At 40.2% G+C, this 15,713-nt stretch overlaps 1 protein-coding gene across 2 annotated transcripts; it reads right to left on the bottom strand.

The window, feature by feature from the left end:
- Positions 1-835: 835 nt before the first annotated feature.
- LOC145443795 (AP-2 complex subunit mu) lies at positions 836-13,902 on the bottom strand. 2 transcript variants are annotated; one of them, XM_080321750.1, is made up of 12 exons: positions 13,514-13,902; positions 12,744-12,870; positions 12,258-12,396; positions 11,495-11,577; positions 10,710-10,845; positions 9,115-9,253; positions 7,944-7,964; positions 6,360-6,479; positions 5,322-5,406; positions 3,842-3,990; positions 2,616-2,727; positions 836-1,156 (listed from the first exon to the last, which is right to left on the bottom strand). In XM_080321750.1, the coding sequence occupies exons 1-12, from the start codon at positions 13,585-13,587 to the stop codon at positions 1,022-1,024; spliced, it is 1,320 nt and encodes a 439-aa protein (XP_080177876.1). In that variant the 5' UTR covers positions 13,588-13,902; the 3' UTR covers positions 836-1,021. The 2 variants fall into 2 exon arrangements, with proteins under 2 accessions (XP_080177876.1, XP_080177877.1); XM_080321751.1 differs by lacking the exon at positions 7,944-7,964 and having other exon boundaries at positions 13,514-13,716.
- Positions 13,903-15,713: the final 1,811 nt, after the last annotated feature.

The following is a 15,713-nucleotide window of genomic DNA, read 5'->3' on the forward strand; positions in this document are numbered from 1 at the left end:
TTCCGCTTAATCCAAGCAAGCAACCCGAGGCAAAGAATATAGAATTGGGATTTAGTTGTTAGAAATACAAAGATACTAATGCAGGGGTCAGGGTCACCAACCTTTTTGAAGCAAGGGTCACCAACCTTTTTGAAGCAAGAGCTACCAGCTTCTCCTGCCGTTTATCCGTGTTCCATGTTGGATTTCTTCACTTGGACATTCAGAGCACTGGGTAGGGCTTCCGCCCCTTACCAAGAACAGGTAGCTCTCACTCATCGGGACCCTCACCAGCGTCCCTGGGCTCAGTTACGTTGCCGCACTGCGAGCCGAAGCGCTAACCACCGCGTCGAGACTAGGGAATAACTAGATTCCCGTTGAGCCTCCGCGTGGACGAAGACGACCAACGCCCGGTCGAAAACTGCATTCGTATATTCCTTGGGATCGATTGATCTATGTTCAACTGCTGCTCATATTAAACCCTTTGCCGCTTGGATTATTGTCTCTCTCATTTGTACATTTGATACTGCGACCACGGGCGGCTCACCGCGTTCGGGACTCCTGTGCTGAAGCAAGCAAGATTCGCAATAGTGCAACAGCAACGAGGGAAATATGTAGGCAAGCGATGAGACAAGTAAAACTTTGGATTGATTAGAAATACAAATAGAAACAGTCTAATTGCGGACTGATTACTTTCAAGACAGGAGTCGCCACGATCGCAATCAGTAAAAGTATTTCGTCATCGTCCACGGTGACCACGTCTCGTCCCAACACACCAGCACCTGACTATTATCCTCTCCCTCAAAACCCTGCCTGAAACTGAATTCCTCAAGGAGCACCCACAAAAACGACACCATCATTCGCTAATAGGTATATTTGATTATTGCATTGAAACATCCATCACGGTCTGTATGGTAGATGAACGAAGTAAGTTTCAACATTCACTTGTGACGCGAGCCGCGATATGATCATTCCACCATAACAGTTATATCGCACAATCACTCCCGAGACAGAGCCCGGGACTTGGCATTCAGAGTTCGCCCGATCAGCATCGGGTTTCGTAGAGGCCGCTGCGTCCGATGTAGCGCACCCACTTGATCACGTCGTGATCGTTGTAGTTGAGCTTGTGTTCGAAGACTTTCAGGTACCTCACCTTCAAGCCCGAGGGGGCGAACGGGACCTGCGGAAAGGAATCTTATGCTCAGAGGCGGTCAAGTATTCATCGTCGGTATCAAGTAAAAGTAATGTCGTAAATCTCTACACAACGAGAGATTTTCGGAAAACGGGGTACACAGAAATAACGTAAATTTCTATACTGAAGTCTAATTAGAGGTAGCAATTTTCAGGTAAGTGAAAGAGTCAAGTATTTAAGGCCTAGTTTTGCCTGAAGCTGAGAAAGTAACGCAAGTAACGCAAATTTCTACTAAGTCCAAGTAGAAGTAGTGATTTTCAAGTAAAAAGTAAGCTTGATCGCCTTGAGACAATATTTCATTGACTTGACATTAAAAAATTGACTCGACTCAAGTCAATTTGTCTACTGACTCGACTTGGACTCGAGTCATTCTGTATGACTCAACACATTTTAGTTTGTCTTAAAAAGTCTGGTAAATGAGTTACGATAATTGAAAAATAAGCCTAGAAACTTGTTTAATGTCTGTTTGAATAAACATGTTGAGAGTGAGAAAAATGAGCATATTATAATATCAGTGGCCTTTGATATCACCCTAGAGTTTCACAGAAGTGAGAACTTGTGACTCGGAGCCTCGCGACTTGGTTACAGCCTCGATATTAGGCCTAGCGTTGTCTGAGAACTGAATTACAAGTAAAAGTAGCGACTTAAAATTGAATCAAAGTACGTACCATATTCAGCCTAGTACTGCAGTAGCAGTGCGAGTCAGGGTTGTAATGACTCGAGTCACGACAACCGACTCACGATTTTTTGGTGACTCGACTTGACTCGAGTCATTCTTCAAATGCGAAAAATGACCAGACTCGAGTCAATTATTGAATTGACTCGACTTGTTCTCGAGTCATTGTGCTTGTGCACGACCGGAACCAAGTCATATGACTCGAGACTAGGACGGCCAAGACAGACATTTCATTGTAACTTCGAAGAATAGTTAAGTCAACAGATTATTGGTACTTCGCCTATCAGTGTTGATACTTGGAAAATAGGGCCAGAAACTCTTCGGACTGCGCAAAATTACTATATTATGAATGCGAGACATTATATCATTGAGCATTGTTGAAAAGAGTGGGTTGAACTGGACTGAACTAAAAACTGAACAGTTAATGACTTGGACTCGGACTCGAGTCACAACGCTACGACTCGGACTCGGACTTGTCTCGGTGGTGAATTGAAAATGACTCGACTTGACTCGAGTCAAAATTATAAAAGTGAGATTGACTTGTGACTCGGAACCTTGTGACTTGGTTACAACCCTGGTGCGAGTAGGTAAATTAGTAGTAAGCAAACTACTCGAATATTACAAACCAACGATTTCAGGGCGCTCAAAACATGAATTGGAATGTCGTTATCGAGATATCAAGTCTACGGGAATGGTGGAGAAACACAGGCTAAATACGCGATCGATTCGAACCGCACGATGCGCTACGCGATCCGGCCAATTCGCACTCACTTCGAAATTCATGGAAATCGGCGGCCGGGACCATTTCTTCTTATCGGAAGTCGGGAGCAATTCGATCTCAGCGCTGATCTGAGATTCCTTCATTCCCGCCATGCGCTTCATCCTGAAACGGACAAACGTTTCATATTGCATCATAGACTAATTCTAATTCTAATCTAATTTCTGGCATCCATGAAAATGCCACAGGAGAACTTGAAGCCTATAGTGTGACACGATACAATTTTGCTGTTCACTGTGTGCAGTAGGGCTGTTGAAAAAACTTTCCCTTCAGATTTTACTGGCTACTTGATAAAATTGTTCGGTTGGTTAAAAAAACGCTGCACACCAACTTTGGGCTCAATTACAACCGGTAGAAGCGAGATTATTGGGAGTAGAAAGTTTTGAATTTATCATTAAAAAATTTAAGAATAAAATTCCAAAATTTTTCTGTCAACCCCTTAAAATTGTCAGGCTGTCGGCAGAGATGATGCACACCAAATTTGGCTCAATTCCGACCACTAGAAGCGAAGTTATTGCGGTAGAAAAATTTGGATTTGAATATAACAGTATTTACGGTGGCTAACTCTTCAATTATTCATTATGAAATCGTGGAATTGGAAATTATCTACTACAACTTCGCTTCTATTGGTTGGAATTGAGCCAAATTTGTTGTGCATCATCTCTACTGACAGCCTAACAATTTTCAAGGGGTCGACAGAAAAATTTTATAATTTCATTTTTTTATTTTCCAGTGATAAATTCAAAGTTTTCTACTCCACGAATGTCGCTTCTACTGATTGGAGTTGAGCTCAAAGTTGGTGTGCAGCGTTTATTTAACCAACCTAACAATTTTATCAAGTAGCCAGTGAAATCTGAAGGAATTTTTTTTTTTTTAACTGCCCTAGTGTACAGCCACTTCCCATCATCTTTATGAGAACGAACCGATATACGACCTGAACTTATTCAACTTTCAAGTTTTTGCGAATTCAGTAATTCTAATTCTAGCGTAATTTGGAAACACAGTGCAACAATAATTGTAATTCCAGCATACTTTGGAAAGCCTGAAAATTTTCCAGTAAATTTTCCAGTTTTTTAAGAGTTCCACAACAAAGAACTTCAAATTTTCAAGAAACCCATCGTGTCAAGATCGAATCAGAATGAAAACACATTTCCGCAGCATATCGACGAGGCCGTGTGGATTATCCCGGGCGACAAACTCGGCTAAAAAAAACGCTTACTTCCACACGATGGCGTTGTCGCTGGACTTGTATTTGGCCTTTCCTTTCATACAAAGAACTTGAACGCCGCTCGTGTTCAGCGGAGTCGGGATTCGGATTTCGATTTTCTGAGCCAGGAGGGTCGGCTTGAAATTGGACTTCACCACGACCTGACGGAACAGAAAAATAGCGATCAACGGAAAAGAAACATTATTTTCACGACTGATCAATGAAAACACAATCTCAATAAGTAACGTGAATGTGGATTAACGGTATCCTAAAATTCTATTCTGGTACAACACAAATTCCATTGCTCATATTTTCGGTATCATTGTAGATAACTAACCTACAGATAGATGCGCATCACGTGATTCACGGTCGAGTGATGCTACGGTCGCAGATTTGTTGTCGCTTCATAGCATGAAACGGCAACGTAATCGCTAATCCAACACATGACGACCGGAGCGCTCAATTTTAATAAAGTTGATTTTATTTGAAAGCTACAGTCGCGTTCATTCTGATAATATGCATCAAAATCCGATCAGGGCAATGGAACCAACTCGAAATACCCCTCAAAGTCTGAAAATCGGCATTGTTCTGAACAATCGCAACCACGCAAGGACCATTGTTATGGTCATCGTGCTGCGTTGTTGCGATTGTTTAGAACAATGCCGATTTTCAGACTTTTTCAAGGTTATTTCGGGGTGGTTCCTTTGCCTTGAAAATTTAATGCATATTTTCGGAATCAACGCGACTGTAGCTTTCAAATAAGATCAACTTTATTAAATCCGAGGGCTCAGGTCGTCATCTATTAGATTAGCAATTACGTTGCCGTTTCGTACAGGTGTTAGGTGACACTACGGTTACCAAATTTTGAGACCCGGAAAGGATGACACTTTTCACAGGCTGCAAAAGTTACTAAAGCGGACGAGAAAACAGGCGATTTTTAGATTTATACCACCAATTTCAACGGATTGACCGGAAAAAAGTTCATATCTTCAACTTGACCCCGAAAATCCCGCTTTTACCTTATATTAGCTGAATTGACTAAGAGGTAATTTTCGAGACTCTACTCCAGAAGTAACCATCTTTAATCAGTTCGGCCAACATTTGTGGTCATTCAAGGCTAAAAAAAGAGGACAAATTGCCAAAAAGGACAGAAGGAGGACGTATGGTAACCCTACGCAACATGTATGTTAAATCATATTAGGGAATGTTCCAGCCGGACCATGATAGCCGAGAGATTATGCATTATACAAACAAAAGGTATATTTATTCTGTCATACGCGACATTGTCGATGCGTCACTGCAAGCGCAACGTAAATATTGATATTCACCATTTTTTTCTGGCCTATTCTGTAGGATCCATACAGACACGGATTACATACCTACTCAGTCGATAACTTACTGCCTACATTTAAAATATGGGAATGATCTATTATGACAATGCTGGCCTTGCTAGCACACAAAAAGCCCAGCAAATACCAAGCATTCTTGTTACCTTCACTTCCATCTTGCTTCTGCCGATATCGCGAACCAGAGGAATGACACGGAAGGGTAAGCTGATATCTTTGGTCGTACGATACCTAAAATCAACGGTTACAACAAGTTCAGCTAGGCTAACACGGTATCTTTATATATATTATTAGGGCAAGTTTTTGTTGCAGTTAAATCCGTGGAAAGTTTCATTTTGACCTCATTTTGCTTGGTTGACTAAAAAAAGTCAATTTTCCGACTCAGCTCCCGAAATACCCGTAAAAGCGTTACTTCGGTGCTGATTTACGGAGTTTCAGTCGAATTTGGCCGTGTATTTCACCAAAATCGAAAATAATTTCATGAAAAATCGAAAAAGTTGCATGTAAAATATGGACAAAAGTTGCAAAAAGTTGCACTATAAGATTCCTTCCAACAGCTTATAACAGCATTCTACATATCTTACGAGTATTTAGGAAGCTGCCGGAAGCTGTAAAAAAAAGGTTGCAAAAGTTGCAAGAACTTGCCCTATATATTATCCATAATGACATTGAAATTGCAAAAATGTCATGTTTGATGCATATTAGAACTTTGCACATCAATATTTTATAAGGTCAACTCGGCTCACACGGTGTTTTTTTTATATATTATCGATAATGACCATGAAATCGCAAAAAATGTTATACTACACGTTTGATGCATGCGTTAACTTCGCACATTAATATTTTTCTCCAGGCATCAGTGATGTCAAATTTATGAAAAGTCAATCCAACGCTGTTACCAATTCTTAATGGAATTGTGAGTCTCGTAACTCCGAGTAAGCTATGTGCAGCTAGCGGTTCCACAGTGGCGTCATATATATATCTGGCCTCTTACCAAAGTGTGCGCCAAGCACCAAATCAGCATAATGGTGACAGCTGGTTTTGTCATTCCATTATTACAAAACTTTGAAAAGATAACATTATTGATTCAGGCATGATGCAAGGCAGAACGGCGGTATTTTGCTATTTGAGACGTTGTTATACATCAAAGAATAACAAAACCGACTTCGGTAGAAAACACGCACCTCATCAATTCGAATTCCCCGTCAGCAGGTATGAAACTGATGCTCCGTTCCGATTCAAACTTGCTCAATTTCACGCACTGGTGGAACGTGCAGTCGTCGATAGCTATCGAAGGCTTGCCGCTGAAGTGCACAGAGAGATTCGTAAATGAGGTAGGACCCTTGTAAAACATGGCACAGACGGTTACGAGATGAAATAGAGTTCACCACATGTCCACGACACCTGTTTTTCGTTCAAAATTTCAAAACGGCCTTTCAAGAGATCAGTGGCAAGCATATATGTAAACACTAGGGCTGAGCCCAACAGTGAAAGTATCTATTGTAATGATTCGAGTACCGTAGTGAGGGTCAATTTTTGCAAGAAATGAAAATACACACCTTCACTCAAAGAGAAAGAGCGACGCCTTATCCACGAAAAATATAGTTTCAATATCATATTGCCATTGCCCGAGTCTCGAAATCTGTTGGCAGTAGCTTGGCATCAAACGCCAAGGTGGATTAGATACCGCGTTCAACGGATGATGTCCATTGTCCAGTCAGGAGATTTATGTTAAAATCCGGCCTTGAGTATTCTATTTCTTTAGGACAGAAATAGATCATGTCTAACAATGTTTTATACATAAACAATGTTTTATACATAAGAATAGGACATGATTTATTTCTGTCCTAAAGAAATAGAATACTCAAGGCCGGATTTTGACATAAATCTCCTGACTGAACATCTTCCGTTGAACGCGGTATCTAAACCACCTTGGCGTGTACGATATATTTCCTTCACAACATCGGCTGACAACGATATAACGTTCAATCTCTGAGTGACTGCTGGAGCGTGAAACACTCGTGGAAATTTCAATAAATTGCAGCTCCATTACGGTGGCGTTCTGAAGAAAATGGCTGCGGCCAAAACTATTTTTTCGTTTTGTCCTTCAGTTTGAGACCACATCATTTTTAGAGTGCAGTGCCCCTTTAATACCCCAGCAGTACCCCAGCAAACACACACAAGTGATAGAGTTAAGATAAAAAGCTTGGCTAGATCTTGCCAACTCAATTATAATTGGGAGACAATGCAAGATCTTACACAGGGAATAGCTACTGGAATCGCTATATAAAAATGAGCTACAGTTAGTTGCAAATGCTGCCAATCTTCCGAGTTTCAGCTGTGCGAAACCCGGGCAATAGATCGCTGTCGACAGCAACGACAGCATCCTGCGTATAGTTTCAATCTGATGTAGCACACATAGTATTATTCTTATCACACGGCGCATGGACAAGCAACAACATGGTCTGCTGATGTGCAACAAACATAGTCTGCCTGTTACATACATAACAGAGCAACTAAGCTGTACAATACATTGATATTGGTCACAAAATACTTTCTACGAAGTATGCACCTGTGTACGAAACCTACACGGCGCGCAAACAAATGTGATGCCAATAATCTACTGAAATTGTGATGCAAGCAGAAAGATAACCCAAAGAACACACCCATATAATCAGGTACGATTTGCAAAACACGTGGTGACGAAGACAAACTCTGCACTGTGTTTGACAAAGTGAGGATTCTGTCGTTATACACACAATTTTTACCTTGTATTATGGCCAGCCGTCCTAAAAATGTTCGTGCAATCGTATGAAAGGAGCAATAACCTATGATATACTGAACGTAAAGCTCTAAGCCAGTGAAAATCTGGGGGTCGCCGAAGGCTTGTAGATTGGTGTCAAGTGTTTGTCAGGTTAGTAATGGTTTAAAAAAAACTGCTCAACATGACCTCAATCATACTGCTTAGATCAGTGGTTCTTAACCTGGGGGTAATTACCCCCAAAGGGGTAATTTACCAATTTATGGGGGGTAATTAGAATCTTTATACTCATCATCACCGCCTGAAGTATTTTCAAACTTAAATATGAATGTAAGCTAACATATGTTTTTGCGAGCGTCTATATATTTCATTTCACTTAACACACCACGCCTGCTGTGATATTATAGTAACCATTAGTGATTATGAATCACAGGGCCGAATGTAGTTTAGTATAGTGTTAGGTAAGTTCAATATATTTTGCAGTAGTGCGGATCAAATATTGTTGCGCATGCTGACAAATTGAAAAAGAACAAGGGGCGTCTAAGTTTAACGTTACACCTATAATGCAGTAACAAAACAATATCGTATCAATATAGTTGTTAGTATTGAAAAGTGTAGTGGTCGTCTAGTCTAATCTGTAAAATTAAATCTGAAATCATCAAAAATCCTCCGAAGAAACGAGGAGAAGATTTCGGAGCATTTTGGTTTCGCCTTCATAAAAGAATAACCAGTCTTTGTCATAATGGCATTGAACCTTCTGACTGAATTCCCTTCAACTTATTGCTGTGAAGTAGGATTTTCTGCAATGGCGTATCTATCAAAAAGAAATGAGCTTGCGATTGACAATTACATGACAGATGTTGTCTATTATCATTCTATCCTTTGTCCAGATTTGACCACTAACACGAAAACAGCATCAGTATTCACATTGACTTGATATTTGTAACAGTGCAGATTTCAGTGTACATTATGACGTCATATTTGTCAGTTTTTGAAAAGGGGTAATTGCATTAAGTCATGTTCTTCTTGGGGGTAACGTTATGAAAAAGGTTAAGAACCACTGGCTTAGATGCTGGCATGGATTCGGTCAAGTTTTCGTTCGAAAGCGACCATGCATAACCTACGATAGTAGTTTCGAAGATTTTGAGCGCAGGTTCTAAAAACGAGTGTATTCCTACCTCCTCGAGCCATCGTCAGCAGAACGAGCAGATTTATCGATGACCAGCTTGTCGTTCATCCCGAACTTGCATTCCGGCATCCCGCTGAGATAGCTCTTCATAATGACCCGGCCGGCAACATGCGCGCTCAGAACTTGGCCTTGAAAATATCAGAGTATCGGTAAATATCGGCTGCATGATCGATGGCTATCTTCTTAAACAGGATAAGCATGTGCAAAATTTTTAAAATATCAAATATTCAATTTCTTAGTTGGAAATAGTAACATGGCACCACTGCTCTTGCGTTACCACCTATACTACTAGAAAAATACAGGACGGCAAAATATCGAGATGCAAATGGCCGTATAATGGCAATAAATGTCAAATGGCCGTGTAATGGCGATGGTTTGTCAGCTAGAAAACATGTATCTGTATCATTTCCGGAATTCTGAAACATCTGATTATGTAGATCCAAGATTCCATTGCTGTTAGGTGCAGGTCCAGGAATCAGTTACGATGGAGTGTTTCTGTTCACGCACAATCTCAGCATTTTATTACATGCCCTATGTAAGCGAGTGGAAATAAGATTACGGTGCGCAATTTCGATCGTTAAATTATAAGCAAGGGTAGCATGAGGTGAAAATCGCAAATAGCGCAGGGCTTTACTAGGGACGCAGCAATATCGCGGCACCTGATCATCGTATGTATTTCCGAAACCGGCTTGTCCAACAATCCACACAGGAAACCATACGACTGTACCACGTCGAAGCCTGGCACTAGGAAACAGCGCCAAAAAGGTGGTGTGCATAAATGCCTTGTAAACATAGGCTATTACGTAGCTTTGATTTCACAAATTGAATAGTGATCTCGTGGCATTAAAATCACACTCGACCGTCCATCTGCAGACACCATTTTAAGGAGTACGAAAAGGACTGTAAACTTGGAAGGTTCTTGGAAAGATACAGGAGGTACTCAATTTGAGACTACGATGCACGACCACTTATGAACCTTTCAACAAGCCCGACTAAAATCAATACAGTAAATTGGAAGGCGCACACTATATCCCTCGCAGACAACGCAGATATCTACATGATAGGCCTACTATATAGCCTATCATCTACAAACAGAAGATGAAACTTCCCACAAAAAGTTCGGTTTCAAGCTCGGCATTCTAATAGCGCTGTGCTTAAAACACCGTACAGCGCTGTTGACTAATTCTTGAATACGAAATAGCTCATGTCCAAACCACTTGAAACTACCGACGTATATCCTGTCAAGGATAGCCGTTGGACGCGCTAACTCCGTGGAGACAAATACTTAAAACACGAGTGATTGATAAATTTACCACACAGATACATACCGTCATTAAGCATTATGTAAATAATTATTGACAGAAATATTCTGGACAATTGTATCAGAATTTGTAAGAGATATTTTACATACAGCATGACGTGAATAATTAAAGGAAAATATTCTTAAAAATTGTATTCTATTCAAACAACTATAAAGATTGTGTTGCCTGCAAACTGTGAATTGCAGAGGCTGTACTGACAAGCAACAACACTACAGTAACAAAAGCGCCATCCTGTAGGGATAACCGCTGAACACAATTTTACCTTGCGGCGACATAAGAAGATTCACGCTTTCGAGTACATCCAGGAAGAGCTCGTTTCTTCGATATTTGATGCCTTCCCGTCGCCACCCAATCTGTCCCGTGACTTGAGAAGTGATTTGAGTGGTCTCTTCTTTGCTCTGCACAATAGATATGGATGAAGAAAGGGTTTAAATGACGTCTCGATATGCTTTTATGCTTGTATCTTCCTCTGCTTCATACAAACAAACAAAATTAGCCTAATCTTTTTTTCAAAATATTCAAGTCAGAAAATGATTGATACAAAAGATGCTTACTAGAAACAGACAGATATTCATGTAAGATTCTATAAGACTATAAGATTCATGCAGCATTTCAGTAAACAACCACACTTTAGGATAGATTTATCCAATGTTTCCTCTAGGCTGCACCCAGCGCTCGTGCGCAATTGCGCAGCGCTGACACGGTCTCTGCGCACAGAAAATCTAAGCTGCGCACAAAAAAACCGAAGTGATGACATTTTATTAGTCGTTACGCAATGTTGTCCAAAATTAGAGAGAACATTGGATTTATCCTCCCATAGCATTCCGCATGGAGTGTGCTATACCTTATGGGCAGCATTCTCAGCAAATTATATACATAACCCGTGTCTCCGGTCATCCCAATAGTTTAGAAATGGGGTGGCACCAAGTGTGAAGCGCTCCAGTTTAGCCTATATGTATAATGCAGTTGTGTACTCCATACTACAACATACAATAAAACTCCACATCCTACATTATTCTTATCCAAATAAGTGGGCCTACGCTGTACCTGCGTTTTAATGCCTTGTTGAGTTATGAAGGTTTTTAAAATGCCTGTATCGGTCTTCTGTGGATAACCGAAATCCAGCACCTCTAAAATAGAAGAGTTTCACATGAATATCAGAGCTTGTGTAGGTAGTTATTGCTATTCCATAGAATGAATTCGGGAGAGGTAGGCTCTTCTTTCCAAGAACTACCAATTCATCAATTCAAGTTAACTAACATCGGAACACCATGGGTATATTATAGAATATCAGTAGGCCTATACCAGGAGCGGGCCGGATATTAGAAAATGAAGTACTTGGCGGGCGGGACTCCTGAATATATAGTAGGCCTACATTACACTCGTATCTATCCACCTATACAAGGATTAATCGTAGTTAATGTAAACTGTAAGTTTAAGGCATAGAGACCGAAACAGTATTCTTCAATGAATTTATCAACATAATGTACTTCAATAGCTGTTCAAGTCAATGAGACATCTGTGATCGATCAAAGTTGTGTACAGGTTTATTCAACCCTGGCTGCATGACGAACACAAAGAACTAAAGAATAACTAACAATCACTGTAATTTGTGTCTCAAAAAAGACTACGAGCCATGTTCTCATGCAAGACCGTGAACTCACAAAATCATGTCGCGGGCCGTATATTGCCCGTCCCTGGCCAATAGGGATAATATAATACATGGCATATTTGATGCTGGTACATCCAACTCAATTTTCAGTTACATACTTGCAAATAGTACAATAAATGAAGACAAGTTAGGAATTACCGTCCAACAATTCATAGATCAGGACGAAATTATTTTTAATATTTTCCTCATTGATTTTTCCGAAGTAGCTCTGCATAACGTCGACCATTTTCAGTAGAAATTCGAAAACCATTGCGGCGTTGACATTTTGTTTCGTGACCTGGAAAAATATAGAGTAAGTTAATGGCCGTGCAACACGGAGAGCAATATCCGTAACGAGTAGACATATAAACCTACCGGTACTTGATTCAGATTGTTTTGAATGAAATAGAACGCAATACAGGAGACACTAAACCATCACACTTTCATTGAGTTTCCACGGAAGAACAATCATTGATTAAATCATCAATGTGAAGAGTCACATTTTATTTCTAAATAAAACTCTAGGTTTACAAGCCTACCAAATATTTGACGCTACAATGTCATTGACAATTTACAGCAATCTGCAGATATTCAGTTGAGAAAGTTATTAATATTACATGAAACTGATCCATCATATATACTCACTGCGCACAGCCAGATGTTGCCTCTTTTAGTATGAAAGAAGCTTGTTCGAGCGATATTGGTCACTGGGGACCGAACCTGTTGACGCGCATGGATCACATTGACCCGAAAAGCATCGCAAGCATTCCTCCTGCAAAGTATACAGCCTTTTCAGACTTGTATGATATTGATCTTAGTGCAGAGAGCTATGAAGCAAAGAGATACGGTAACTTGAAACATAAATTCTTACATTTTGACGATTTTGTACTAATTTTTGATCGTTAGGAAGATCTGATTCACTGAAAAGCACATCTCCGATATCATTCATATTTTTTTGCCTTCTTAGATACATTTTCCCTACAAATTCGTTATAGCTTTCCTATTATATTGCCTTATATATTTTCAGAATGTACGGTAGGCCTACCATTACATGGAAGCCCTATTGCAATCTTGGTACGTTTTGCCTAATATATCAGGTAAGCAGCGATGATTCTCCAAGTTTAAGTAATTTAATAAAAAATAAAAATAAAATTAGAAAAGTTATGAGCACATGACACCAATTCCACACAGGCATGGAATGATAATATGAAATCAGTTTTGTGTATATCATTGAGTGAGAGCAATGTACGATCCACATGAAGGTTAAGAGTGTTATAGCTGTAGGTTCAATGATATAGCTAGGTCACATAATGCATAGGCTACAGCCTTGTTAGAACCTAACAGGTAATAAAATATTTTTTAAATAGTACGGATCTTCAGTATAGGCCAATCTTCGTAGAAAAAAATACCCATACCCGATGTCATCTCGATATATCCTCGATATCAGAACCTCTCCTTTATGATTGTAGAGGAAGAGCCCGCCAATCATCTTGACTTGGCTGCTAGCTCCGAAATCTTGCTTTCTTTTATTGGGTAATTCAACGGAATGCTAAACTAATGAATGCATAATTGGAGTCAGCTAAAATGTTGGATCAAATTATTCAATGACCTTAATAATAATTTCCGCGCAATGAAACCCAAGAGCGGTTGCATTACGTAAAAGAAGCGAAACTGTCAACGAACTTTTGACGTAGCCGGAGACTATCAGTTCAGTACATGCGAGGATCGGGGTTGTCGAAGGGTAGCGAAGGGTTCAAATTTTCGGAACAACATTCCCATGAGACTGCAGCGAAGGTTGATGAGGTCACAAACTCGCCATATGACTACCGCAACAACGCCACGTAAGGATAACTATCTTTCCATTGGGCACACCCTCAACTGTCCGTACCTCAAGGCGCAGGGAAATTATCGACTTATTTCAATCCGGAAAAAATTACGGATCAAGGGGATGATCTGCATGAGTTTCGTTCATTGAGCTCTCCGTGTGAAAAATCATTTGCTGTACATAGATTTTCTATTTCTTCCGACACATTTCGAACAGAGCTGGAAAACTAAAAAATTTCAGATTTTCTATATTAGATTAGCTACACTATTAATTTTTCAAATTAGATTAGAATTAGAATTATGGCAACATATTTTTCCAAATTAGATTATTAGCATTCGCATAAGAAATACAACAAAATCACGTTCAGTTCATTCTTATGAGCATTATAATGGAAACTGTATGCATACCAAGGTTAGCTCGTATCACACCATACCAGCGATTCTTAACCTTCACCATAGCGTCCTATATGGTGTCGACACAAGCAAATCTCACGCCTCAGTGAAATTGTATCAGGTCACAATTTCCATTTGGCTACAGGCAATTTGACCGTCATTTTTGACTGGCTTGCCGAGCATTAAATTTGGTAAAACAGGTATCAATCGAAAGCTGACTCTCCACTGATTACGAAAATATAAATTTTATTCCGCTCGTGGCCCTGGAACTCCCACAATCAGCCCCGAATTTTTCATTTTTATGGAGATTGGCATTGGGACGCAACAATGCTGTCTGGCGAAACGAGAGAGTAGCTCAAGAGAAAAAGAGCCAGACACCATTGTTGCGTCCCAATGCCAATCTCCATAACAATGAAAATGTCGAGGCTGATTGTGGGAGTTCCAGGGACACTAGCGGAATAAAATTTATATTTTCGTAATCAGTGCAAAGTCAGCTTTCGATTGATAGAAAAGTTGATTGATGAAAAACGATCTCTGCGCACTGTCGCCACTGAATTTGATGTAAGTTTCTTGTGGTTATTTTGTTGATTCTTTTGCAGTCAACTTGACTTGCAATGACTTTATATAATTGCAGATCAATTTTATGACATTGCAAAGATTTTGTACCAAAATACGACCTGGAGGACAACCAACTATTGGCTATGCAACACCAAGAGCTGTTTTTCGTAGCGACCAAGAGCAGCTTCTGGTTAAGTACATCAAAAGAGCATCCGAGATGTACTATGGTTTAACACCTGATGATATAAGGAAGTTGGCATATGAATATGCATCAATCAACAGTGTAAAAGTCCCACAGAATTGGTTGACGAACAAAAAAGCTGGAGCAGATTGGTTTACCTCCTTTTTACAAAGACATTCCAGCCTATCTATTCGTACACCTGAAGCAACGAGCCTGAGCAGAGCTACAAGCTACAGAGCAACATCAAGTAATGCAGCTGGTGAACCAAGATCAATGGAGGATATAGTGCCTAGTTTTCCCACTGGTATCAAGACAGCCCCAGAGATGATTCGGCCTTTCAACGAAGCCGCACCAAGGCAAAAAAAATGGTGGGAGAAAGAGGCGCTGTTCCTCCATCTTAACAAGCCCTCCTGAACGACATCGTCTCCAAGAGGGGCACTTGGCGAAGGAAGCAAAAAATCCTAAGATTGACAAAAAGAAAATAACAAAAAAAGAAACAAAAAGAAACGTAGCTTTCACTGACGAAACAAACACAGATGCTAGTGACAATCATTGCCTACTGTGCCATGACACATATGACAACTCTAGGTCTGAGGAAGTATGGGTCAAATGCACTGGATGTCAAAAGTGGGCGCATGAAGCATGCACTGATGGCTCTA

Source organism: Botryllus schlosseri, chromosome 7 (genome assembly GCF_051294905.1).
Source record: "Botryllus schlosseri isolate E-star chromosome 7, Bs_hap1, whole genome shotgun sequence".
Classification (NCBI taxonomy): domain Eukaryota; kingdom Metazoa; phylum Chordata; class Ascidiacea; order Stolidobranchia; family Styelidae; genus Botryllus; species Botryllus schlosseri.

Excerpts from the sequence above, each read along its gene's own strand:
- LOC145443795 (XM_080321750.1), bottom strand. The coding sequence starts at position 13,587 with ATGATTGGCGGGCTCTTCCTCTACAATCATAAAGGAGAGGTTCTGATA. Across the intron at positions 9,254-10,709 it reads TCTTCTTATGTCGCCGCAAG|GCCAAGTTCTGAGCGCGCAT; the intron begins GTAAAATTGTGT and ends GATATTTTCAAG. Across the intron at positions 1,157-2,615 it reads CGATTTCCATGAATTTCGAA|GTCCCGTTCGCCCCCTCGGG; the intron begins GTGAGTGCGAAT and ends TCCTTTCCGCAG.